This window comes from Mauremys reevesii, linkage group 7 (assembly GCF_016161935.1).
Source record: "Mauremys reevesii isolate NIE-2019 linkage group 7, ASM1616193v1, whole genome shotgun sequence".
NCBI classification, from domain to species: Eukaryota; Metazoa; Chordata; order Testudines; family Geoemydidae; genus Mauremys; species Mauremys reevesii.
This window is the reverse complement of record NC_052629.1, coordinates 117,993,321-118,019,638: the sequence shown is the minus strand read 5'-3', so window position 1 is coordinate 118,019,638 and position 26,318 is coordinate 117,993,321. Positions and strand designations below refer to the sequence as shown.

The 26,318-nt window shown below is 43.6% G+C and overlaps 1 protein-coding gene across 4 annotated transcripts in view; it reads left to right on the top strand.

Annotated features, from left to right (window-relative positions):
• The window catches only part of TAFA1 (TAFA chemokine like family member 1), a 324,037-nt gene that overhangs the window by 246,381 nt on the left and 51,338 nt on the right, over nucleotides 1-26,318 (top strand). For all 4 annotated transcript variants that reach the window (XM_039546396.1, XM_039546397.1, XM_039546398.1 and 1 more), the window contains one exon: nucleotides 8,010-8,150. In XM_039546396.1, coding sequence (XP_039402330.1) covers nucleotides 8,010-8,150 — 141 coding nt within the window. The remainder of the gene's footprint in view (nucleotides 1-8,009; nucleotides 8,151-26,318) is intronic.

The window sequence follows — 26,318 nt, the reverse complement described above, 5'->3', positions numbered from 1 at the left end:
ATAAACAGCCTCTTTCATTGCCGCAGGATGCTCTATGTAACTCAGTGGAGTCAAATACTATTAAATTGTCATCACTGTCAAAAAGAGAACATATAAGTTTTGCTACCTGACTCATAGCTAATGACTTTCACAATGTATAACACAAATCAAGACCGCTGTTTGCCTTTTTTATGTTTGTTTACTGATAAGTTCTGGGTCTGTGAGACTGCAAAGGCAAGTTATAGTTTTGAAGTGCGAAATATGCTTTCATTATTACCTCTCAGCTAAAGATATAAAAAATAGAGAAGACTAGAAGATGGCTTTTGGCTTCTTCCAGGCATGCGCTTAAGCCCTGTAGCTGATTAGATATTTTAAAACACAGCTGTAGGTTCATACTTAGGGTAAAATATTTCACTCTGTGGTATGTAAACCCAAGGTAGCTTTATAATAGAGAGATAATTGAACATCTTTTCAGCAGTTCAGGATTCTCCAATTAAAATTAAACCATTTGCAGGAGTTAAATTGTCCCTGTTTTGCTCATAGGCGCTGACTCTGTGGGTGCTCTGGGGCTGGAGCACCCACAGAAAAAAAATGGTGGGTGCTCAGCATGCACTGGCATCTCCCTGTGGCCCCGCCCCGCCCCTTGCTCCAGCTTTCTTCTGCCTCCTCCTCCTCCTCCGGGAGCGCGCTGCCGTATCCTGCTTCTCCCCCTCCCTCCCAGCGCTTGTGCCGCGAAACACCTGATTCGTGGGGCAGGGAGGGAGGGGGAATGTGGTGTGCTGAGGGAACAGGCGGAGCTGGGGTGGGGATTTGGGGAAGGGATCCCATAGGGGCAGAGAAGGGGCGGAGTTAGGGCAGGGATTTTGGGGATGGGGATGGGGCCATAGGCGGGGATGGGGTGGAGTCGGGGTGGGGCCAGGGGCGGGGGGGGCACGGGCACCCACCGGCGCCAGAGAAAACTGGCACCTATGGTTTTGTTGTAAGAATCATGGACATAGACCTAATAATTTTTACTGTTTAACATTTTAAACCCATGCATGGCAAAGATTTCTACAGCTGGTAAAAGCAAAAAAGCATCCTAATGTGATAGATGGCAGATGTATTGATAACCCAGAATGCACTCAAGCAAATTCTATCTATCCTACTTTTCCCAAAAAAATGAATTTTTCACACAGAATTCTGAGTCCCTTGTGAATTTGTCACTAATAAGGGTTTAGCAGTAAAGATGGTGAGAAAATATTCATTCAAACAGTTTTCAGTTGGAAAATGCTGCTTCAACGAAACTGAATTTTTTCACCAAATCATATTGACATCAATGAAAAAAAAAGCAGAGAGGGTGATATTTAAAAGGTCAAACCTTTTCTGGAACAAAGAGATTTGATTTTTCTTTTTTGTTTTGAAATGACTTTTTTCATTTTGAAATGTACTTTATTTCATATATTTTAAAAAATATATAGAGAGAGAGAGAGTCAAAATTGAAACAATTTGGACTGTCATAGCTCCATTGAAGTCAATTGATAATTTACATCAGCCAAGGATCTGCAGCCCTCTATTTATAAGGACAATGGTATGCAGTCTTGGAGCCTTAAAACTGCACCTGCGCTGCAGGAAGGGAGATGTCTTTTCAAAAAGAGCCCAGTGTTGTTCGATAGAATTCACCTCTCTGGCCAGTAAATCCCCTGCAAGAAATGGGAAATTTCCAGGCTCTAGGCATGTAGACAGATAACACAAACTGTTCAAATGTAATACTTCCTGCCAAAAATTCTCTTTGAACAACATTTGACACATGCTATTTCACCACCACAATAGCAAGTGGCATCAGAAAAGCACAAAGCAGCATAACATACTGTACAGCACAAATGCTATTCTTCAAGATCTTAAAAATCCCCAAATTCTGAGTGTTGCCAAAGCCTCAGAAATTACCCTTAGAGTGTTTATGAACAACTCTCATCTTAGCAGGATAAGTTACTACCTCTGTTGCTTCTCGCACTAGTTTCAGTGAAGCTGATCTTGAATATTTAACTGGCAAAGCCTGGGCAAATAGGCAAATAGGAGTAAGGAAACTATCTGGGGCGGGAGGGGGGGGGGAAGAATTGAGCAAGGAAGAGTTATGTATTTGTGGTGCTAGTTAAATTTCTATCTCAAGCAGAGAGTGAGGGAAAACATCACAATCCTTGTACAGATTTCCATATAATTATTAGTAGCAATAGTATAATTAGTATTTTATTGGCAGGTTCGGGTTTCCAAGCAATTTTCAGGAAATTGAGAATGGAAGGCAGTTTAGCCATAGTCATTGCTACTTCCCAATATGAAACCACAGTTAATATTCATGTTCTAAAATGCTTGCCAAGAGCCATGCTGTCTTTCTCATGGGGACATAATGTGATCACACATGAAATGGGAAGTGGCCCAAGCATTAGTAAGCTGGAGGCGAGAGGGCCTATGAAACAGTCTTTCTGAAATGTGGTCTGCACTATGAAAGGGTTGAGAAGCTGATTTATGATGCCAGATGATATATGAATAAATGTGTTTGTTCTGGATCTGAATTCCAAACCCCCCAAAGTTCAGCATATTTGGATTTAGGGTTTTGTGTCTTCCCATTCCATTGCTGAATCAGAGCTTTAGTTCAGTCTCACTTGAGTTCTGTAGTATATCTTTATGCAAGTAATATAGTCTTAGGGCACGGGTCTCCAACGTCATCGAGTGGCGTCACAGCCGAAATGCCGCAGAAATTCGGCGGCATTTCAGCGGATGCTCCACCACCGCCACGGTCCTTCGTCTGGCGGGGACCACTGTCTTAGGGTATGTCTACACTGCAGTGTAAGCCTAGGCTTAGTGGAATTCAAATCTGTGGATCCTGGATTCAAGAATCTACACTGGTTGTCAACCCTATGTTAAGAATTTTCTAACCTGGGCCTGAACCTGGGGCTCCAGGGTCCACACTGCAGTATGCAGACCCAAGTCCATCCAACCATATCCCAGACTTCCTAGCACCCTCCTGAAATGTGGATGCTCTAACCCTTTGTTTGTGACTTTCCACCAAACTTGACTGTCTGGAGGACGAAGAAAGAGGGGTAGTTTTGATGGACTCCCAGGGTATGTCTACACTACAATTAAACAGCTGCAGCTGGCCCATGTCAGATGACTTGGGCTATGGGACTGTAAAACTGCAATGTAGATGTCCCTGAGCATCTACTGCTCCACCCCCATAAAATCCTGGGACCCTGGGTTCAAGCCCTGGGTTAGCACAATTTGTAGACAGAAGGGTGCTTAGCCTGAGTTTGAACCCTGGGCTTATACTGCAAAACCTTAGGGGTAAATTTTCAGTGTGGCCTTTTCCTCGCTTCCCTATAGATGTGCACAAAATTGCATGGACACACGCATGCACTTCCACTTGGCATGTGCACCTTTAAAAGGTAGACAGCAGTGCACATACAATGTTAGAATTTGCTCCTGCAAAACCCAGAGCAGCTGACAGATTTTGGAGAGGCAAATTCTAATTATTATATGCAGGGCTGACTATGTAACAGTGTTTGCCTGGCAATGTATGGAACAAAGGGCTGAAAACATACCCCTTATAAATTGAGAGTTTCATAGATTACAAGGCCAGAAGGGACCATTGTGATCATCTAGTCTGACCTCCTGTATAACACAAGCCAGAGAACTTCCCCAAAATAGTTCCTAGAGAATAGATTTTAGAAAAACATCCAATCTTGACTTAAAAATTGTCAGTGATGGAGAATCCACCATGACCCTTGGTAAATTGGTCCAATGGATAATTACTCTCAACATTAAAAATTTACGCCTTACTTCTGTTATCCTATTTTCAATCCATGTGATGTGTGCCATGTTAATTTTGTATCATTCTAGTTTTTAATCAAAATATCATGCAGTACAAAGTCAAATGCCTCACAGAAATCTAAATATATCCTGTCAACACTATTACCTCAATCACCCAAGCTTGTCATTTCATCAAAAAAAGATATCAAGTTAGTTTGGCAGGATACATTTTCCATAAACCTACGTGGATTTCCATTAATTACATTATACTCCTTTAATTTTTTATTAATTGAGTCCCATATCAGCCACTTCATTATCTTTCCTGGGATCGTTGTCAGGCTGAGAGAGGTCATCCCATTTACCCTTTTTAAAAACTGGCATATTAGCTTTCTTTCACTTTTCTGGAACTTCCCCAGTGTGCCAAGACTTAGGGTAGGTATACACTGAGGGACTACTTCGACCTAAGTTCCGCAACTCCAGCTATGTGAATAACATAGCAGGAATTGACGTACATTAGGTCAACGTATTGCTGTGAATACCATGCTTCATTGATGGGAGAAACTCTCTCATCAACTTACCTTATGCTTCTCATTCTGGTGGAGTACCGGAGTCAACAGGAGGACGATCAGCAGTGGATTTAGTGGGTCTTCACTAGACCTGCTAAATCGATCCTCGGTAGATCAATCACCACGTGTCAATCCCCCAGTAAGTGGATACAAGCCCTTACTGAAAATCAACATTACTGGTCCTGTGAGCAACTCAGCCAGGTCTTTTAAAAAAAAAATTTCCAGACCTGCTGATTTTCAGATGTCTAACTTTAGTAGCTTCTATGTAACATCCTCCAGAGATACTAGTGGAACTGAAAGTGTTATTGTTACCATATGATGAGATTATATCATCTGTTTTTTCCCCAAAAAATACAGTTTCTGCGCATGAGATTTTGTTCTATTTGTGTGGAAGAGTTGGGAAGATACTTTTTTGTATGAAAATTAGAGGCTGTGCAGATTAGAAAAGTCCCAGTTAATAAGAGGTTTAACTATATATGGTAACAAAAGGTTTTTTGAATTGTCTTAGTTCCATTGTGTTTTTACCAGATATAACCTTTAGAGTTTTTCTGCAGCAACTTGAGGGTTTCCACGTTATAATTATATACGTGTTATAAAGCTCATCAGCCACGACCCATTATTTTGCACAAGACTAACTTTTGTTAACTGGCCTCAAGTAGTTATTAGTACTCATCCACAAAATTAAGAGGAAATAGAACATTTAGCTTACTCACAAGTATTTACTGTACTGTATGTGCAGCTAAGGATAGGGTTATCTTATTGTGTACATTTTTTCCTGTTAAAACCCAAATTTACATACACAGGGCTACCCTGTGGGGGGGCAAGTGAGGCCCCCACGAGAATATAGCATTCTATAGTATTGCAACTTTTTTTTATGGAAGGGGCCCCCAAACTTGCTTTGCCCCAGGCCCCCTGAATCCTCTGGGCGGCCCTGTTTACACACACACAAACCAGAAAATGTACTGCAGTCAGAACGACAGATACACATTTTCATGACATATATATGGCCTGATCTTAAAGCCAAGCAGATCAATGGGAGTCTTGCCTTTGACGTCACTGGGATCCTGGTAGAGCTTTAGGAAAAGGATTTGCTGTGAAGAGAAATTTTGTTCATAATTCATATTAAGATGCAAACACATAGGGCTAAATCTTGAGCAACAGTGAGTGTCCGCAACTCCTCTTATTCCTCAGTGGGGCTTTTGTCATAAAGTAGCGCCTTCAAGCTGTCTGAATTGTGTGATCCATCTGCTCTTGCACATCTTGGCTCAGAAAGAGCTGTGTCAGGTAGCCAAATATGTGTATACACAATACAGGAAATACAGGAACCAGCTCTTCTTGTCAAGAGTAGTTAAATATTAACGACAGTGCCTGTCTGGCCTGGAGCTGGCAAGCTCATCAATACTAAACCTCATGAGTACGTGACCAAGGGTAATTTACCTCAACAGACATTAACCAGCTTTGATTGACTCATTCCTGAAAGGTGAAGGTTTGAATATTTAAAGTTGTAAAACATGTCCACGCAGTATGAGGTCTCTTGTGCCACTGCGTACTTTGGATTGGCTTGTTCCTTGACACTGCTCTGAGTTACTGGAAATACTTGGATCCTCTTCAAACCAAGTAGCTTTTCCTCTGTCAGTAAGGAAAGGGCTGCATAAGATCACTTTTTTTGTAATTTCTGGATTTACTGTACTTCCCGTACTGCACATGACTGTAATTACGGCAATGGCTCTCATTTATTTTGGGCTAGATTTTCACAGCACTGCCTGAGATGTGCAGAAGAGTGAAGAGAGTAGGGGGGAAGAAAGTTTGCCCACTCCCCTTACTGCCCTGCTGAGATTGTGACCTCAGCTGTAGGGAGGAAAGCAGTTGCCCACTACTTCTCACTGCAACCATGTCAGTGGGCAGTGAGGAGCAAGAAATGAGGGAAGCCCTGGCTCATGTCTTCTCCCAGATCCCATGTCACCTACACACTATTTATTCAGAGTAGCTGGCTGGTTGCACAGGCCGGGAGTAGCCACATAAAGGAATGAACTAACTTACTCCTCTCCCAGAACAAGGGGAAGCAGGGGAGGAATTGAGTCCTAACTTATCTGGCGTGCTGTTGTGGGGCAGCTCCTCGTTGCCTGTTCTCATGGCTGATTGTAAGGTTACAATCTAGCCTTTGGATTTTTGATCCATGGAAACAATGGACCTTTTCCATTAGGTGGTTCACTGTTGCTAAAGCAATGCACTGTAGCATCTTGTGGTGGGATTAAAATAATATTGCTTTCATAGTCTACCTAGTGAGCCTTCTGACATGTCCTGCTCTTTTATGTATTGTGGATATTTTTGTATCGAGATTACACTGATGCAGCAAGTTCATGATGTGGACAAATATCTGCTAACGAACAGCCTGGGGCTATAAACACTTAATAATTATGAGCAAAATGAAATTGGAATTCAGGTCTGGAGAGATTAATGAGCAGCACAGTAACCCACTGTGCTGCCTGATCTTCCTACACTATATCGCTCAAGTGAAGGGGACTAATGCTCTGGTCGTGTCATTTACGTACACAGCATATGCCACAAGCAATGTGTTGTCGGAAGCCCTACAGTATCTATCTCTAGCTATGTCTACAGCTGGCGCTAGGAGTGTGGCTCCTGGCTTGCGTAGCTTTACTGGCACCGGCTCTTATCAAGCTAGTAGGCTAAAAATAGTAGCATAGCATAGGCTGTGAGCAGCAGCATGGGCTAGCCACCCTGAGTACATCCCCCCCACCAGGGTCCAAGAGGGGTTGTACTCGCTAGCCATGCTGCCACTCACCACTGCCCGCATTACAGCAGCTACGCTCCTACCTTTAGCATAGTAGCTTGATGAGACCGAGCCCATGTATGTCTGTGTGAGGTGGGAATCTCCCACGTGTAGACTCCCTCTCCATTTATCTGTCGGTATAATCAATCGTTTGGGAATGCTCTGAGTAAAACACAAAATGAAGGAAAGGAAAATTTGGGCCTCATGACATCAGACTCAATGGGAATTTTGCCTGTATTGGGACTGCCAGATCAGACCATTGTTTTAGGTGCGAAGGAAAGCAAAATTGGACCATGCTGAGTCCTAGGGAACTGATTCTCCCCCCCCCACACCTGCAGAATACGGGTACCTGGTTAGAGGCCAATCTGAGGATTTGGAAGTGGGTTCATTTCCAGGTGGATTCTCTGAGGTACTGGGATTGTGTCAGAGTGTAACCAAGTGGTATGGGGGGAGAGAGATGAAATAGAACACATGTAAAACAGGCAGACATTTTCATTCTGCATGAACTGTAGTCTGTACGCCTTCAGGTCCATGTTGTGATATATTCCCTAGGGGGTTGGACTAGATGATCTCCTGAGGTCCTTTCCAACCCTGATATTCTATGAATTCACACCAAAAAGTTCTATTCATGTCAGTGGAGCTACTCACAATGCAGAGAAGCAGGCTTTGGTGCTGTATCTACTCTTGAGCATTTATTTTGCATTTCCTATTGCCCTTGAAGTATACTAATACCTACCTTAGACAAAATTGCCCGTAATGGGAGACAACATTTTCTTAATCCCTCTTATACAGAACCTTTCTTCACAAACGGTGAGAGTAGCATGCTTGGTTGCTTAGACTAGCCATTGCAGTTCTTCCTAATCAGCGTGTCAATATTCTCTCTTTGTTGCCAGAAGGAGGAACGTGTGAAGTTATAGCAGCACACAGATGCTGTAATAAGAATCGAATTGAGGAAAGATCACAAACAGTAAAATGCTCCTGCCTCCCTGGGAAAGTGGCCGGGACAACACGAAACAGACCTTCCTGTGTCGACGGCAAGTAGCTCATCCAGTATATGTGTGAACTGAATATGTAACCTCCAGTATATACCTAACACTATATATATGTTATGTAGCAAACATACTTGTATTCTCTGGTTTAGCTTTTTAGGAAAAGATAAACTATAAGCATAAATGGCTGACCAAGGAGATGGCCTTTCACATCACCAGTGTACCTTGTCTCCCACCTTAGAGCCTGATTCTGCAAGCCTTGCCCAGTTTTAAAAGGATTTACTAACGCTAATAGTTGCATTACAGTCTGTAGGGCTACTCACATAAATACAGCAAACCTGGTGACAAGAGCGAGCCCTTAGTAAACAATGGGCAAAAACTCTCCTTTGTGTCTCTCTATTGGGCCCTCATGTCTCAATGGCTGTGATTCAGAAATATTTCAGGTGACAACAATAAGTTGTTCTGATTCAATTTCTGGCTTTAAAAAGTCAGCCCAAAAAATCCAGTGATCTGATTTTTGTAATAAGCAAAGACGAACAAAAACTGCAAAGCTGATGCAAAGCTGCAAAGCCCTGGCTGGGATGATTTAGTTGGGTTTGGTCCTGCTTTGAGCAGGGGGTTGGACTAGATGACCTCCTGAGGTCCCTTCCAACCCTGAGATTCTATGATTCTATGATTCTGAAAAAAAACCGCCATTTCTGAATAGATCCGACATTGGCCCCGCTCTTCTGAAAGCTTCAGGGCAGAATCTTGTCATGCATGGTTATCTTTGCAAGACAAAACTAAAACATGGGGTGAGTCACATCTGGGTCCCATTTTTATCTGAATGTCAGTACTCTGGGGTTCTGATTCTGTGACTATCTTTATCATTCCAATGGTGAAATAAATATACACATGTTCATTGGAGACTTCTCTTTATGGTTCACGTAATCCTAATTGAACATTAGTGAGGTGTACAAATGTGCACCAAGTAGAGACTATACCCTGCTGTTTGGAAATGGTTATCCAAATTAAATGTCTTCATATTATGGCTTTAAGAAGCTATTGACTTTAGTGGGACTAATCTTTGGTTTTATTTTCCCCACACACTGATAAGTGATGTCTGATCAGTAGCATCCTTGTGTAGCAGCTCTATTAAATGGGCTTGGATTTTAAATGTTCCTTTTCTCATCTCTGTTTTGTGGAAATGATCTGGTAGCATCATTGACTGTAACCCCCTGCGGTGCCAAAAGTCATTAAGAGCTCAAGTTTGCCTTTTCTGTTTGAATGGGATTGAACATCCCTCTGCCTCAGCTTCCTGCAAGTAGCAGGACCCAGCAGTGTTGCTGCACAGCTGATTTGTCAAAGCATCTTTTGTTTCCTATTCGGATTCACATTTTAAAGATGCAGCCTTCCATCAGAAAGAGAGACGCGCACACAGACATTTGAAAACCCGCTTTCCTCAGTCACGTGTAGCAACATTTTCAAAGGCACTACCAACAGAACAACAGCTGTGCCAATTTTCATTGAAGGTTAGATGAAAGTTCCTGTTGGCTTTATGGGCTGCAAAAGCATTGCAGCCTGAAGCCTGTGCTGGCGTCATTTCATAGTAAGTAGATAGAAAAATATGGTGTATGTCAGAGGGATGGAATCTTAGAATGTTCTCAACTTCTGTTCGATGGCATGCATGTGTGTGGATCTATCTAGTTTGTATGTTAAAATATAAAGAAAAACATCTTATAATTGTAAAAAGACACTTTAGGTGTTAAATTATGGGGCAATAATTCACAGCTTGTTACAACTGGAAATGCCATTCAGTCCCTGGAATCCTGCCTTCGAATGCACTACAGTAGCTGTGAATTAATACACTTTAATTCACAAGCTGACACATTTTATTGCTTAATTATTCTGATACAAAGAATTTTATTAAACAAAAAAAAGTCATGAATCTGTAGGCGATATCTTTGGTTGGGCCTAACTAAAAACAAACTGAGTAAGCTTTGGAGAGTCACATTTTCTTCATTAGATCCTGAAAATCCAGAGCCAATAGATACAGCAGAGTGGCGGTGTTAATTCAGACCTGGTAATTCTATTCAGAGAACAGTAGCTCCAAGGGGAATTACATTTAAAAAAAAAAAATCAGTGCAGGTATGGACTGGAGTCCCTCTGCTTAATAGCTGTCTCTGGATAACAATGAAAACAAATGTTATCAACTGGCGTTTTGAAAGGGGAAAAGGCTTTTGAAATTAAGCAAAGGCTACTGTCAGAAAGGCATGTGATCCCGCGCTCATTGAAGTCAGGGGCAAAACTCTCATTGACTTCAAAGGAACGTCTTCCCCTTTTAAGTGTAATTGTTGTAATCAAGACATGGGTTCTTTTGTCAAGGGTTGGTGATTGGTTAGAAAGCCAAGACCCTGTTCACAAAAATTAAGGGGCATTCTTTTTACGCTTAGTTTAATCTTCACGCTTTGTTTTAGATTCTTGACACGTTGACGGTCTTGGGTAAAAACCCTGAAGTCATTTTGTAGTTTTTTAGTCCTTACTAAGGCAAAATTCCCATTTTCTTCTGTGGGAAGTTCCATTAACTTCAGTAGGAAATTTTCCTAAGTAAGGATTTGGTGGTATGCCTGTTTTCTGGGAGGTTTTAATTAGTACATTACAAAGGATCAGCTAAAATTTGTTGCCTCCTTTATCTACTATATTAAGATGATTAAATGCTGTGAATCACAGTCGTATACTTTGTACAGTTTAAAGCTATGATGTGCTACTTAAAAAAAATCTTTTCATTGATCCCTTACTTTAAAATGTATTATGGATGCCCTTACATAAATATCATAAATAACAAAGTGAATCATAAAAATGTACTAAAAGGGACCTTGGAAAGTCTTCAAGTTGAGTCCCCTGCTCTGTGGCAGGACCAAGTAAACCTGGACCATCCCTGACAGGTGTTTGTCCAACTCGTTTTTAAATGCTTCCAATAATGGGGATGCCACAATCACCCTTGGAAGCCTATTCCAGAGCTTTACTACCCTAATAGTTTGAAAGTTTTTCCTAATATCTAACCTAAATCACTCTGACTGCAGATAAAGCCCACGACTTCTTGTCCTACCTTCAGTGGACCAGGAGAACAATTGATCTCTGTCCTCTTTGTAGCAGCCCTTAACATATTGGAAGACTGTTATCAGCTCCCCCACACACCCTTGATCTTCTTTTTCTCAAGACTTAACGTGCCCAGTTTTTTTAACCTTTCCTCATCGGTTGAGTCTTCTAAACCTTTGATCATTTTTGTTGCTCTTCTCTGGACTCTCTCCAATTTGTCCGCATCTTTCCTAAATTGTGGTGCCCAGATGTGGCCTAATTAGTGCCAAGTGGAATGGGACAATTACCTCCAGGGTCTCACATACAACACTCCCATTAATACACCCCACAATCATGTTAACTTTTTTGCAGCTGCATCACATAGTTGACTCCTTCCGTTTGTGGTCCACTATAATCCCAGATCCTTTTTAGCAGTACTGCCACCTAGGCAGTTATTCCCCATTTTGTAGTTGTGCATTTGGTTTTTCCTTCCAAAGTGAACTTGCCAATACATGCACATCCAAACAGAACCAAATTGCTCTGGAGTGGGACTGGATGACTTGTTGAATTGGTAACAGCAGGTAGACACCCTGTTGCTAGTTGCATTCCAGCTCAGGTTGATCATTATCATGAGACATTGTTACACTCTGCTGGCTCTTTAGTTGCCCACATGAAATGAATTGGGACACTGATCCTGTTCTCATTAAAGTCAATGGCCAAACTCCCATCAACTTAACAGGATCAAGCCCTTGGTGGTTCTCAGTCCATTTCAGTTGCATCAGAAAAGTCCTCCTCAGAACTGATGCACTTGATTGTCTCAGCTGATACCAGGAATGTAATGGACATGAGACTGAGCTTTCCCTTTACCCCTGATAGTGATCCCCTCTCGTCAATGATTAAGTATGTTAGGGGGCAGCATGGGAGAGTTTGCAGTGCTGTTGTCCATGCTGTTTCTCAGCAGGAGGAATGGTCTGTGGTTCTCCTTGGTATTGATAAGCAGTCTCCTACTTCCATGTTCTGCAACCCATGCCCATGTTAACTAGCATTTACACAAGCAATCCCCCTGGCTAGTGTTTGAAATTAAATAAATTCTGCCTGTGCTATAGAAGATGGGACGTTGCCACACATCTTGCAGGACTTTATGCAGAGCCTCACTCAGTGTTGATGCTGACGGATTCTCTCCTACTCAGAGAAAGGAACCATTTGCAGAGACTTAAACAGAGAACACACCCAGGCTAGATTATATCAGCATCAGGGCTGTGCTTACTTCAAAAGTTATTCCTTGTTGTTAGTTAAATAAATTGTTATCCTAAAGCCTGCTTCAGTCAGGTGGGAATTCTAAAATACCCGGAGTGGAGACCATTCAAATGCGAGTCTGTTCCTGAAGGCGTGCCTCATCTGTTGCAGACATTATTTGCTACTCTACTCCATGTCTCTATTTGAAAGAACAGTTGGGGTGGTTCTGCAGCCTCTGTAAACATAACGTGTGTCACTGAGAGACTCCTTTTGTGCTGGGAATTAGTCTGTTCAAGTTTGTTACTCGACTTCTTATTCCTGCTCTTTACATGCCATCTCAAATAGCCCAAGCACCTCATGTTAGGCCCAAGGCCACTTGTTTTCCTCAATATATGAACAAAAACTTTTGCTTTACTGCCCTGCCCTTGTACCTCAGTAACTGTTCACACTTTTTTGCCCCTTGTTTTAGGGGTTTGACTTTTCTGACTTTACACTTTCTTTTAACTGTTTCTGTTTTCTGTTATTACATTCACTTGTGCTCTCATGTATCATGTGCAGCTATGTCTGCGTGTTTGTATTACACCTTCGCTCGTCATTGTGTTTATCAACAGCTTGTCCCCTTCACTTAAAGCTATAATGTGAGGATTGCGCATCTCATGCGTTTTCCTCTTTCATCAGCATATTTTTGCAAAATGATTCTGCGGCTTACGAAGGTATCTTCATGGTTGCTCAAATCTTGAGCATTCTTTATCTTGCTAGCTGCCATGTGGCTGATGGTCATTCTTAGGCATGGGGTGTTATTCCTGTCTCTTTATTAACAGAAAAATTCAGTCTTACTTGTATAACTGTGGTGTTTACAGTCCTGTGCTTTGCCTCTTTCTAGGGTGTGTGTGTGTGTGTGTGTGTGTGTGTTTTCTGCTGCTTGGCATAAGGAAATTGCCTTTTCAGGTGTCAAGTCCATATCCCCGAGTAGATTTTCTATGTACTTTCTTATTGTTGTACCCAAAAAACTATTTGTCCTGTAATGAAGGAGTCTTTTTAGTATGCCAGATTCACAGACTGCCTTTTAAATTTTCAATTTGAGACATATTCTGCTATTATTTCTCCTTTATTCATCTTTCTACATGGTTATGGCTCTACTAACTGCTCAGTGGCGCCTCCTTGTGGCTCCTCTGGGGAATTAGCTCTGCCACCTGGTGATGCTCCTTCCTGTGGTTACTCAGGTGATCATTCCACTCACTCCACTCATGCTCCTGAACCTGCAGCGCTCTCCTCTTCATAACTTAGCCCTCCGGATAAGTCATATGAAAGTTCTCTCCCCACTCCCCTTCCAGGGTATTGGAGGTCATTTGAGGCAAACTGTCCCAGGTGGTCTGCTCCCTGCTGCCTGGTTTGTGCCACTCCCACCATGGCTGGTAGGCTCACCCTCTACACCAGCTTCCAGTTCAGGGACCCTCAACTCAGGGCTGGGAGAGTAAAAGCCCATATTGTGCCTTTCCTGGACTGCTTCCTACTCTCTTCGGTGCCTCCTGCCTTTCCCTCCTCAAATCCAGGAGTTCAACTGCAGGTTTCGTCCCTCAGCCTGACAACCTCCTTTCTTTGTGGATCCTACCCAGCTCCTCCCCCACAGCTGGTTTCCATCTGCAATTAGGCCCTAGCACTTCCTTGGTTTCCTCCAGCCTGGTGCAGCCTAAGGTTAATTGGCCTAATTTATCCCTTTAGGCCTTGTGTGTGGGGTGGACACCCCATCACACTACATGTTACAAATAAATAAATATATTATGATATGTTATATTATATTACATAGGGTGAAATCCTGGCCCCACTGACAAAACTCCCATTGACTTGAAAGGGACATGGATTTCCACCCATCATTCACAGGGAATATTTAAGGGAGGGATACAGTGATTCTTAAACTTTTTCATTACTTCTTCAAAGCTTTCTTCCCCTTTCTCCCTCACTCCATCATTCTCACTGTGGAAATCAGTGTATATATCCAACCCTTGACAAAAACAATGCATTTTTTATTCATCCTCCATTTTACCAGCCTCTCTGGTTTTTGCACGCAGTTCACATTTCTGTTGGAATACTCTTTCCAGGTCTGCTCAGCATGTTCTCATAATTTGTAAAGATTGGTGGGGGTTTCACAGTCAATCTCCATGGCAGCCATTTTTTACCGTTCTCCTGGTTATAATCAATGTCACTTTTGCCAGATTTTTGATAGCTTACCTGCTTGCCCTTTTCCTGGATCTGCCGGATCTCTGTACCTCCTATGCACAGTACCATGTGGTATTTCAGTGACTTCTGAGGCAGGTTTTAGGATAACTTATTTATTCAACTATCAACAAGAAATAACATCTCAAGTAAATTCAGGACTGCTGCCGTAATTAAGCACACTTATATTATTTGCCTCTGATTGTCCATTGTCCTTCTCCTTGTGCAGTCACTTATAAGGAGTAAGTTGCTACCATTCTGACTTGGTAGAGTTTACACTTGCTTTGCCCCGGTGTGAACAAGTATGCGAGATGCAGAGCACTGGAGAACTGTGTCCACACTCTCTATCTGAGCAACTGATTCCTGCATGAGTGAGAGTCAGCAGGAAGTGTGGCACTGCATAGTGACCTGCAGAACGCATGGCAACTCAAAACTTTAGTCTAAGCCCTTTTTAGCACACTAGTCAACATGGGTTGCAGAATTAGGCCCTTAGTGGTAGGATGAGTTAATTATTCAAGATTTTCAGTATTGGATTGTGCATCAAATCTGTGGCTCATTTACTGTATGTGTCTCCTTTTGAGGGAAGAGTATTTTCTGTCTTGCTGTGTAGAGAAGGAAAACGGCTACCAAATCTGATGATTTAGCCACTCCATCTTTCGCCCTCCCATGGGAACTTAAATGTGAGTTCCATTCATGATGCAGCTGCAGGACTTGGTCCAAAATATTTGGAGTCACTCATACTTAAGCTATTTCTGTATTTGTTTTAATCAGATATTAGATCCCTGTGTGAAAGTTAACTGTATCCGCCAAAGAAAATGAACATTTTGATCACTAGTTTGATTTTTTTAATGAAATAATTTAATGGTTTAAGCACTTAGGTCCTTATCCTGTAAAGATTTACATGTATGCATAACTTTACACACTGTGAGTGAAATCCTGTGTGTGAACCCCATCGAAATCAATTGCAAAACTCCCCACTGACTTCAGTGAAGTCAGGATTTCATGCTATGAGTAAACCCATAGACTTAATGAGATTAATGTCTACCCTGACAAAAAAAAGACCCGCAACAATGAGACATTCCTGCTCAGATGAGTCTCCGAGCCCAAGTGGGAATGTCTGTGCTGCTAATTTTAGCCCCATTGACCTGCTGCAGGATTTTGGGGGGGGGGGGGGGTTGCACTAAAAATTTTTTCAGAATGACTGCTCAAAACACATAAACAGTTAAATACCTGTGTAAGTAGCATTGTGAGTTTCAATGCTAAAATGAGGAGTGTTTCCGTAAATTCTGAAACAGGTAGGTATATAGATAGAAAGATTTCTCCAAAGTCGTGTTCTTTTTCCAAAATAGCCCCTCTTCCTCTTCAAGATAGTGAAGTCTGCCTTGTGACTTTCTGCACAACTTTGGCGAAACTGGGTCTGAGGCTCCTCTGTGTGCTCTGCATTATGTGTCAGTGTGTATTCACCTCAGACCCAGGGCCGCCCAGAGGGGGGGGCAAAGGGGGCAATTTGCCCCGGGCCCCGGGCTCCGCAGGGGCCCCCAAGAGAACAGCGGGGGCTCCCGCCTCCGCCCCTCTCCTGGAGCCTCAGCGCACCAAGCGCCGAGTCTCCGCCGGGGCCCCTGAGCCCCGCCCCGCTCAGAGCCGCGTGGTCAGGGGGCGGGGCTGAGAGCTCTGGGCTGAGCTCGGCTCCCTCCGCTGGGCCCGGAGCTCCCAGCCCCGCCCCCTCCCCACGTGGCTCTGAGCGGGACGGAGCTCAGGCCCCGCCGGCCACACGCTGCGGCTGTTCCGGCGAGGCGCTGGGACTCCGGGTGAGGAGGGAGCCGGGGGCGGGGCGGGGCGGGGGGGAAAGCGGGGGCCGCTGCCGCTGAAGCGCAGCCCGGTCTTCGGCAGTAATTCGGCGGCGGGGGCCCTTCGGGACCGCCGCCCGAAGTGCCCAAGACCAGCGGTGGGGCCCCGCGCCGAATTACCGCCGAAGACCGGCCTGCACTTCAGCGGCGGGTCCTGGTTCGGCGGCAATTCGGCGGCGGGGGGCCCCCGCCGTGGGTCTTCGGGGCACTTCGGCGGCGGGTCCCGGAATGGAAGGGCCCCCCGCCGCAGAAAACCCCGGGCCCCCGGAATCCTCTGGGCGGCCCTGCTCAGACCACACGCACTCAGACAAACCACCAGGAACAAGGTTTTATTCTGTAACAAAACACAGAACAGGATGACAGTCCAGCAGCCTCCTCACGCTCCCAGCTTCCATCAGTGCTGAAACTTCCTGCTGGGATGGGTACAGGGAACTTCCTAGCAGGAACTAGGAAAAACACTCAACATGCCCCAGTTTGTAGTCCACAATTTATAGTTCCTGCAGCTGCTGCTGCTGAAGCACATTGCACCTGGGGCTACATTTATATATTTGTAACACTGTTCTTTATATTTTTATGCATATGTATTAGAGTAGATATTTCACAACAGGTATCTAAATATCTGGAAATATACATAATTTCTCATTTATATCTTAATATGTATATTTATTAACTAGGTGCTAAAGTGTATGAATTGCACAGTCTTTAGAGGAACAAGTTATAATATCTGTACTGAGCCCTGCATTGTAAAATCACTTAGGCCTGGTCTACATTTGGGGGGGGGGGGATTGATCTAAGATACGCAACTTCAGCTATGAGAATTGCGTAGCTGAAGTCAACATATCTTAGATCGACAGATTGACTTACTTCGCGTCCTCGCGGCGCAGGATCGACGGCCGCCACTCCCTCGTCAACTCCGCTTCTGCCTCTCACCCTGGTGGAATTCCGGAGTCTACAGGGAGCGCATTTGGGGATCGATGTATCATGTTTAGAAGAGACGTGATACATCGATCCCCGATAGATCAATCACTACCCGTCGATTCGGCGGGTAGTGTAGACATACCCTTAGTTAACCCCTCTTCTGTTTTTAGGATTGTTAATAATTGGTAGTCAATAATATATTCATAGACTTTTGTCTCTTTACTACTTTGTGAACTATCTAAGAGTGGATTATGACTTTCTTGAATCATTCTACAGACTATTTTGCTAAATACTTTGTGTGGAAAATTCTTTATCCTTACATTGTTTGCAAGCAGTTCATTTTAATAGCTCAAATTTTTCATATTAAATATGTTAGTTAGTTTTGATTGGACAGATATATCACATGACTTTGCTTCTGTTCTGCTTCTGGAAATGCAATCCAATTTGATGCTTCTGCAAACATTTCTGGCAGTAGATTGATTAGCTGGATTATTCAGTGAAAGAAAACACAAAAGATGTGTGAATAGAGCCCGAGTGAATCCATGGGGATTTTTTGTTAGCAGGTCCTTGAACTATTCTCTCGGCTAAAATGGTTTGTATGGGGGCTATACAAACCAAATGGGAATAAAATATGTTTACAATTTAATTCTGTAATTTTTGGATTGTAAATATACATGGCACCGTATCATTTACAAAAAAATCAAACTGTTATGTAAAGTCAATAACTGGTTATGTCTGTCTTTTTTTCAAGGGTTGGAACAATATCTGATGTGTTCATCTATACAGAAGTTTGCTGTGTTAGAGCTAATAATGCTTTCACATATGCATCTCCGTAATCCTTGGATTTATTGGCCTTCTCTCTTCAATCTTCTTCTGACTTTAGCATTGTTCATCTATTTCAAAGGCAATCTTGATTTCTTTTGTACTTAAGCAGAGTTTATGGTAACATTACACCCAGTGTAGCTCTACAGTGGATCAAGGGATGGGCAAAACAGTGGCACAATGGATGGGAAAATCACGAGAGAAAAATAAAATTCAGTCCCTCCCCTTTTCCCTCCCCAGCATTGGATCATATCAAGCATCAAACCATTCTAAAGGTTCTGAAATAGTGGGGTGTGGGGTGTGGGGGAGTGTACGTACTGGAAATACTGAAGTACCAACAAAATACTTATTCTTAACCTGTGCTTCTGTTTGGGTCGGAAGTTGTGTATCAAAGAAAAAATCACACCAGCAGGAGCCCATACTCATGAGCTTCAGAGGTATCAAAATGTATGGATGCTTTTTTCTGAGCCTAAGGTCTGGATCATTTGAGGTTCACCCATCGCTAGCCAGCACATGGCCCTGTGTATTTATATGTTAAATATAGTTTGGTGCAAATGTGCATACACCGCTAATGAGATTTTGTCAAGTATCACCCTATGAACTATGCCATCCTTGGTCACAAGCAACTCATTGGTGTCTTGGAGCACTGTGATTTTTCAGGGCTCCTTAGTCCTGCACTGACTTACAAGTCCCAGTCAATCTACCGTCTTCTGGAACAGTGGTCCTGGAGAAGGGAGTTGATACCATCCATCCTTAATCTCCCACTTCCTATTGTGGGGCCAGAACAAACACAGCTGTGCCCTTCCAGTAACTTGGCTCCCTTTTCTTTCTTAGGACACTGCCGATCAAAAGGCTGTGCTATCTCAAGGGAGTGGCAGACAGACAGTAAGATGTGGCTGTTACCGGGAGCTAATTTACTTAAGTTTTTAATTATAGATAAGACGGCTACTATAGAGCAAGCATTCATAATTAAAATGGGCTCTGTTTTAAAGGGCATCATGATATCTAGCAGCATAGGGTATTGGGTCAGATCCTGAACTGCTGTAAATCGGAATAAAACGCCTGGAGTCAGTGGAGCTGCACCAGTTGACACAGGCTGAGAGTCTGGCCAGAGGAAGTTTAGAAACTTGGTGGTTATACAGAAACTATGTGCAGTTAGGGCCTGATCCAGAGCCTGTTGAAGTCAATGGAAAGATGCCTGTGGACTAGCTTTGGATCAGGTTCTTAGAGGATTATATGTAACAAAGTATTTACTATCTATCACCACTTATATCCAGTGAAAATGGTTCACAGCCACAAAGCCAATAGTTTTCTATTTATCTAATGTGTATTTTAGGTGGCATCAAAAGGATGGTTCTTTTTTTTTTCTTCTCCAATCAATTCTTATTTCTTCAAGAAAAGGGGGAAAAATGTTATTTTAAATCCAAGGAGTCAGCTTCTCATCCCTCTAGCTGTGCTCCGGCCTAGATAAGAAGAGATCTCAGGGTCCCGTATTATTAATGCGCTGTCTGTATGAATAACGAGCAGGCTTGGTGAATTATTTCACACTCCTGGGAAAATCTATAGCCCTCTCCTCCTACAACACCACTGGAAACTGAGCAGGAGATTCGTATTTTTCGATTTGGTGAATTCAGATGACTTCATTTGTAATGGGAAGGTGGGTGGGGGGAAGGAGTAGACTGTTCCCCACTGAGTCCCATTTAGCAATCTCCAAAAAATGCACAGTACACAATATATGCTTCAAAAGCGAGGGGAGTTTAACTGTGTGCAGGCATGTTCCAGGGCTTTGTATTTATCCAGAAAAAAATCATCTTGAAATGTCCTTACAGCCGTGCTATGCTCCCCTAAAATTGCTTTCATGTGGCCTGATCTTGAGTGCTACTGCCTTCAGTGGGAGCAGAGGGATCTTCTTAACTGGCAAGGATGTTGTGGAGTCACTGACTTACTTACCAAGACCCTGTAGCTTTCAAAATCGGTTTGCTGTGCAAATCCTTGCCTGCTGATAGCGCATTAAAGGTATGCACCTGACATTAAATGGGATTTGGATGCTCAAGTCTGTTAGGCTCCTTTGAAAGGTCCAGCCAAAGAGCATAGGAATTGGTATGTACAATTCCAGCTGCTGTTCATCCAGTCAAGTATCCTGTCCCCAACCGCAGCCCAGCACTGATTACTTTAGTGGAAGACACAAGAAACCCTGCAGGTCTCCAGACAGGGAGAAAATCTTCCTGGGCACACTAATTACAAACTGGAGTATGTCCTGAAGCATGAGGGATTATTTCTCTTCTAAAAGGCACAGGGTTTTTTAATTAATTCATGTAATGCTTGTGTATGTAATTCTGGATGTTCTTGTTAGTCACGTAACCATTTTTTGAGTCCTTCCATTCCAACTTTTTTAACTCCTACTAAGATCTTGACCTCAATTATATCCTGTAGCAGTGAGTTCCACAGGTTAATAGTTTGTTTTGCTAATTATTTTAAAAAACCACATGATATGAGGTTTGTTTTTGCCACTGCCCTCAAAACTTACCATCACCTCATCCACCACAAAATGGCCACTTCTGTTTTTGGCTATGTTTCTATCAGTATGCCACACACTTTTCCACGCAGCCCCACTTTCATGGAATGCAATTTTAATTGAAAGAGCCACAATAACATGCTTGTGATAGCATCCCCTGAACTGGAAGAACTGAAGGAGTGACCAGGCTGTGTCAAAGACACTCGAACTTAGTCATTGAGGACTTATTCTATACCCCGGAAGTTAATGGGAGTTTTGCATTGGCTACAGTAAGAACAATCAAGCCCTTAGGGCTTAATTTATCTGGCTGCTTTTATTTACACTTAGTCAGCACGCAGGTTTTAGAGAAAAGGAATATGCTGTGCCAAAAAGAAAGTTGACTTGACTTCCGTAGCCTATGCTCAGTTACAGCACCTACCCTGTCAACAGTAGTAAGGAAAACAGTAGAAATAAAGAATAAATTCTCCATCCACCTGTAACTCTTGCCAGGCAAGGCCAGAGACAGACAGATTCAGAAACAGATAACTCTGCATTCACACAGACAGCCGCTTCACTCTCCAGCAACTTCACACACCCCAGCACCCTTTACATGACACCTACAAAATCTTTCAAGCCCTAATTTTCCAAGCTGCTTTCTTGATGGGTGTAGACTGCATACCCTCTGCTGTCATTGTATGTGACTGTATGCACCATTGCAGTCTGAACATCCGCCTCACCTCAGGATTAATTGTGACTGCAGTATTCCTTATAGTTAGGATAGAAAATATTGCTAATATTACAGTACTTTAACTGTGGTGTGTGGTAATTTTCTGGCTTTAATGAAGTCCAGTGTACATTCCTTCTGCCTCATTCTCTGTTTCCCACTTTCCCTCTGTTGCTAAATCTCATCAGCTATAATAATACCCAGCTTTTATATACTGCTCTACATCAGTAACTCTCAGTGCACTTTACAAAGGAGCTCAGTATCTTTATCGTCCTTTTACAGACAGGGAAACTGAGTCACAGGGGTGAAGTGACATGCCCAAAGTCATCCAGCAGGCCAGTGACAGAGCCAGGAGTAGAACTGAGGTCTCCTGAGCATCAGTCCAATGCTCTGATCGCTAGACTGATGAGTGTCAATATTATAACCTAGCTACGGAGTCTTGCACAGGATTCAAAGAAAAAAAGTCCCATTTTGCAACATCCATATCAACCAAACTCTTTGTGTGTGTGTGTGTGTGTGCGTGCGTGTGCGCACCCGTGCATAGGGTTTCCATTGAATTGTGATTTACCATTGGAATCTGAAGGCAAAATTTGTCACTACAGGGTTGATCCAAAGCCCACTGAAGTCAATGGAAAGACCCCTATTGGCTTCAGTGGGGGATCAGGCCAGTTTCCCACTTCATACAAAATCTAAGGTACACCTTGGAGTGGAGTAGATCCTCCGTTCTTGGTATGGAGATATTGCAGCTAATGAGATCATCAGACTGCAATTTTATGCGACTAAATCTTCATCTTGGCTATAATTTGTCTCCCTAGCCATGTCATATATTTCTTTCTTTACCAATTGACATTGCAGTTTCCTGGGTAGCACAATAACCACCCCTTTTAATATCCAGGAGTATAGAATAGCTGACTAATCCATCCCTGATAAAGTGCAGCGGGCTCACATGAATTCCAATGAGGTTCTTCTGGAGGGAGAGCCTATCTGTCCTTTGAGAAGTAATGGAAGTGATGGCACTCTTTCCATCTGAGTGATGAGGAGATCATTTCTGCGCACACTTCAGTACAGGCATAGAAGGAAAAGAACCCGCAAGTGTAGCTACACCAGAAACACAGATAGAAACATTGTGGCAAAATTAAAGAACCGTGTGGCCATAAAACAGTATGAAAATACATAAGAACATGTGGTTACTTCACCACCGTCCATCAGAGAATAACCTTCCTGTAAATGACTAGTCACAAGCAAATCTGGAAATCTGTAGGAGTTTGCTGCCGATATGGGCAGCATTGGTCTTGGTCGCGCCTTGAAAGAGTCATGTAATGAATAGTGCAGTAAAGTCTGTCCAGTGACTAAGGACCACCCAGCAGGCCGCTGTGCCAACCTACAGAAAGAAAAAGGAGCAAAACGTGAGAGAACAGAAAATATCAAGTGGATCCTGTTTCTTGCAGCGGCCAGGCAAGGTATGCAATAAAGCAAGGGAGTGAGGCTTGAATCACCCCCTTTGGTACTAAGGGTGCCCCTGGGGCTTGAATCGCAGCCCCAAAGTGTGTGAACAGCATCCATCTGACAGCTGGGGGTCCCCTGAAGCATTCTGGCTGAGTCAGCCAGAATAACTGGAGAGTGGACACTGGAGTGGAAAATCTTTAAGAATACACACTCCTCTGTGCTGTCTCAGATCAATAGGCCACAGAGCCATTACTCTGTCTCAGATCAATAGGCCACAGAGCCATTACTCTGTCCTAGCCGATCCCTTCTTCCCTCTCTGGGAAGTCTGGCACAGGCAGTAGCTTTGCACTCCTGCATGCTGTGAGCGCGTAGGGAGCACGGAGCCTTGCAACAGGAAGTTTCCTTTGCATCGTCTCTTTCCCCTCCCTCGTGCACCGTGCAGGGCCAGCCACAATTTGGCCCTCAGTCAGTACAAAGCCGAGCCAGTGCCCTCCAGCAACACGTCCCTGTACAGAAGCTGGTGGATGTATCTTTTCAGTGATGCTTAGTGAGGCTCCTGGTCAGCTGTAGTGAGATGCCAGTGGAGAGGTTTCCAAATGACGGGCGCACGGCAGGAAAGACGTCAGCCAAGTGGAGAGCAAAAGGCTGGTCTTAGGAGCTGAAGCTCAGCCAAAAGCCTCGCTTTGGGGTAACACATACGTAGCTCAGAGGATAGTGCCTGCCTGTGAGGGAGTTGGGTGCCAGAACTCTGATGTATTAGGACCCAGCATAGCAACTGCAGTAGGAGTGTAACGAGATGAGTGAATTTAGTCCATATAAAAAGTCTATCTGTAGCCACCCTGGGAGAAAGTGAATGGCAACAGCAAGAAAGCTAGTGAGAAGAGTGACTTACATTTCATAAACCCATGAAGACTCTCTCCAGCTGATAGAGGGCGTGTGATGGCTTAGTTGTAAAAGTTACAGACCTTTACACCAGGCCATTAAACAAACGCTGAGTTTATTTAAATCACGCTAGATGTAATGCAGGTCATTCGATTTTGGCTGAAAGTAAAATATTGCAGATTAGTCAGGGAAATGATTTGACACGTTGGGTTAGATTGTCAACGGGTGTAAATTGATGTGGCTCCATTGAAGTGATAGAAGGATGCGAATTTACTCCAGTTGAGGATGTGGCTCTCTGAGCTTGGGATCATGAGCAGAATTGTGATTTACCATTAATCCCTCTCCCCAGAATTTCAAGTCTGTTGAGAGTAAAGAAAATGGGGTTCAAAGCAGCACAGTTCTAATTAGAAAGTACAGCCTGGAGACGAATCTAGATCAGATTTTCAGATGTGTCCCCTTTGCAACCCCCATCCAGTGATGTGGGGGTTAAAAAAAATAGCGGCTAAACTAACGTTTTTGGTGTTCTAGGCCGGGCAGTAGCTTGGCACTCACTAAGGATGTGCAGTAAAAGAACAGTTAACTTGTAAGTATAATTAATACATGAAGACAAGCAACAGCGTGTAGGGGGACTGTTCGGTTTCAGAAACCAAACTCAAACTTGCCGAGGAAACATTTTGTATCATCCCCAAAACGAAAAGCCTGTTTGATAGCTGACCCTTCATTTTCTACAAAATAAAAGTAAATTATGTAAAATTGTACCAAAAGAAGAGTTGCTTTTAATGGTCAGCAAATCTATTCCATAGGAGTGACCAGTAATATTTCTAAAGCCAGAGCCAGGCTACACTACAGACCTGTACTGGTATAACGACATTGTTCAGGGGTGTGAGTGACGTACCCTCCACGTAGACAGCGCTATGTCGAATGCAGAGCTTCTCCCATCAACATAGCTACCACCTCTCGGAGGTGGATTAACCATGCAAACGAGAGAAGCTCTCCCGTCAGCATAGGAGCATCTTCACGTGAGTGCTACAGCGATGCAGTTGCATTGGTACAGGAGCGCAAATGCAACATTTTAAGTGTAGACCTGCCCTTAAATTTCAATGAATTCTTAAGGGCCTCACCCAAAGCCCACTGAAGTCAATGGGAGTCTCCGCTGTGACCAGTCTATTGCCGAGTCTAACCAGCCTGTAGATAACGCACAAGGCAGTTGTGGTGGTCGTGCAGCCAGGATTTGCTTATCACAGCAGAACGGGAGTGAGTAAACTCTTTATTCCTCAAATGAGAAGTGGGTAAATGCCATATTCCCCACTTGTAATGAGTAAACTCTGTTTACCCACATTTACCCTTAACTACACTACTGACCACATCCCTAGTGTAATTTCGCTGTGAATCCATCTTACCCAACTCAGGGAAGATGGAATTTGGGGGAGCGTGGAAGGGGAGAGAGAGGAAAAACCCCACAATAGCCAACAGCTTAGTGGTCCTGGCACTCACCTGGGATGTGGGAGACCCAGGTATAAGTCTCTGTTCCGAATCAGACAGAACAGGGACTGGAATTTGGCTCGCTTTCTCCCCCACTGGGTTATTCGGCAGTTTCTCTGTGTGGGGAGGTGGGGCAGTTGTTTGCTTTGTTTGTTTCACAGAAACTTTCAAAAGATTTTTTTCCCTATAGAGAATGAAAACAAATCCTGAAACCTCAGAAATGTTCACAAAATGAAAGTCTTTTTTTCTAGTCAGTTGTATTCTGTATACATGGGGGTTCATCCCGCCACCTGCTGCTACATTTTCAGTGCCCTGTGACCATTAAAGGCCAGCATGCATTAGAACAGTTTATGGACTGCTTTAACATAGCATAGAATAACAGGGTTGGAAGAGACCTCAGGAGGTCATCTAGTCCAATCCCCTGCTCAAAGCAGGACCAATCCCCAATTAAATCATCCCAGCCAGGGCTTTGTCAAGCCTGACCGTAAAAACCTCTAAGGAAGGAGATTCCACCACCTCCCTAGGTAACCCATTCCAGTGCTTCACCACCCTCCTAGTGAAATAGTGTTTCCTAATATCCAACCTGGACCTCCCCCACTTCAACTTGAGACCATTACTCCTTGTTCTGTCATCTTCTACCACTGGGAACAGCCTAACTCCATCCTCTTTGGAACCCCCATTCAGGTAGTTGAAGGCTGCTATCAAATCCCCCCTCACTCTTCTCTTCTGAAACTAAATAACCCCAGTTCCCTCAGCCTCTCTTCGTGAATCATGTGCCCCAGCCTCCTAATCATTTTTGTTGCCCTCTGCTGGACTCTCTCCAATTTGTCCACATCCCTTCTGTAGTGGGGGGACCAAAACTGGACACAGTACTCCAGGTGTGGCCTCACCAGTGCCAAATAGAGGGGAATGATCACTTCCCTCGATCGGCTGGCAGTGCTCCTACTAATGCAGCCCAATATGCCACTGGCCTTCTTGGCAACAGGGGCACACTGCTGACTCATATCCAGCTTCTCATCCACTGTGATCCCCAGGTCCTTTTCTGCAGAACTGCTGCTTAGCCAATCGGTCCCCAGCCTGTAGCAGTGCAT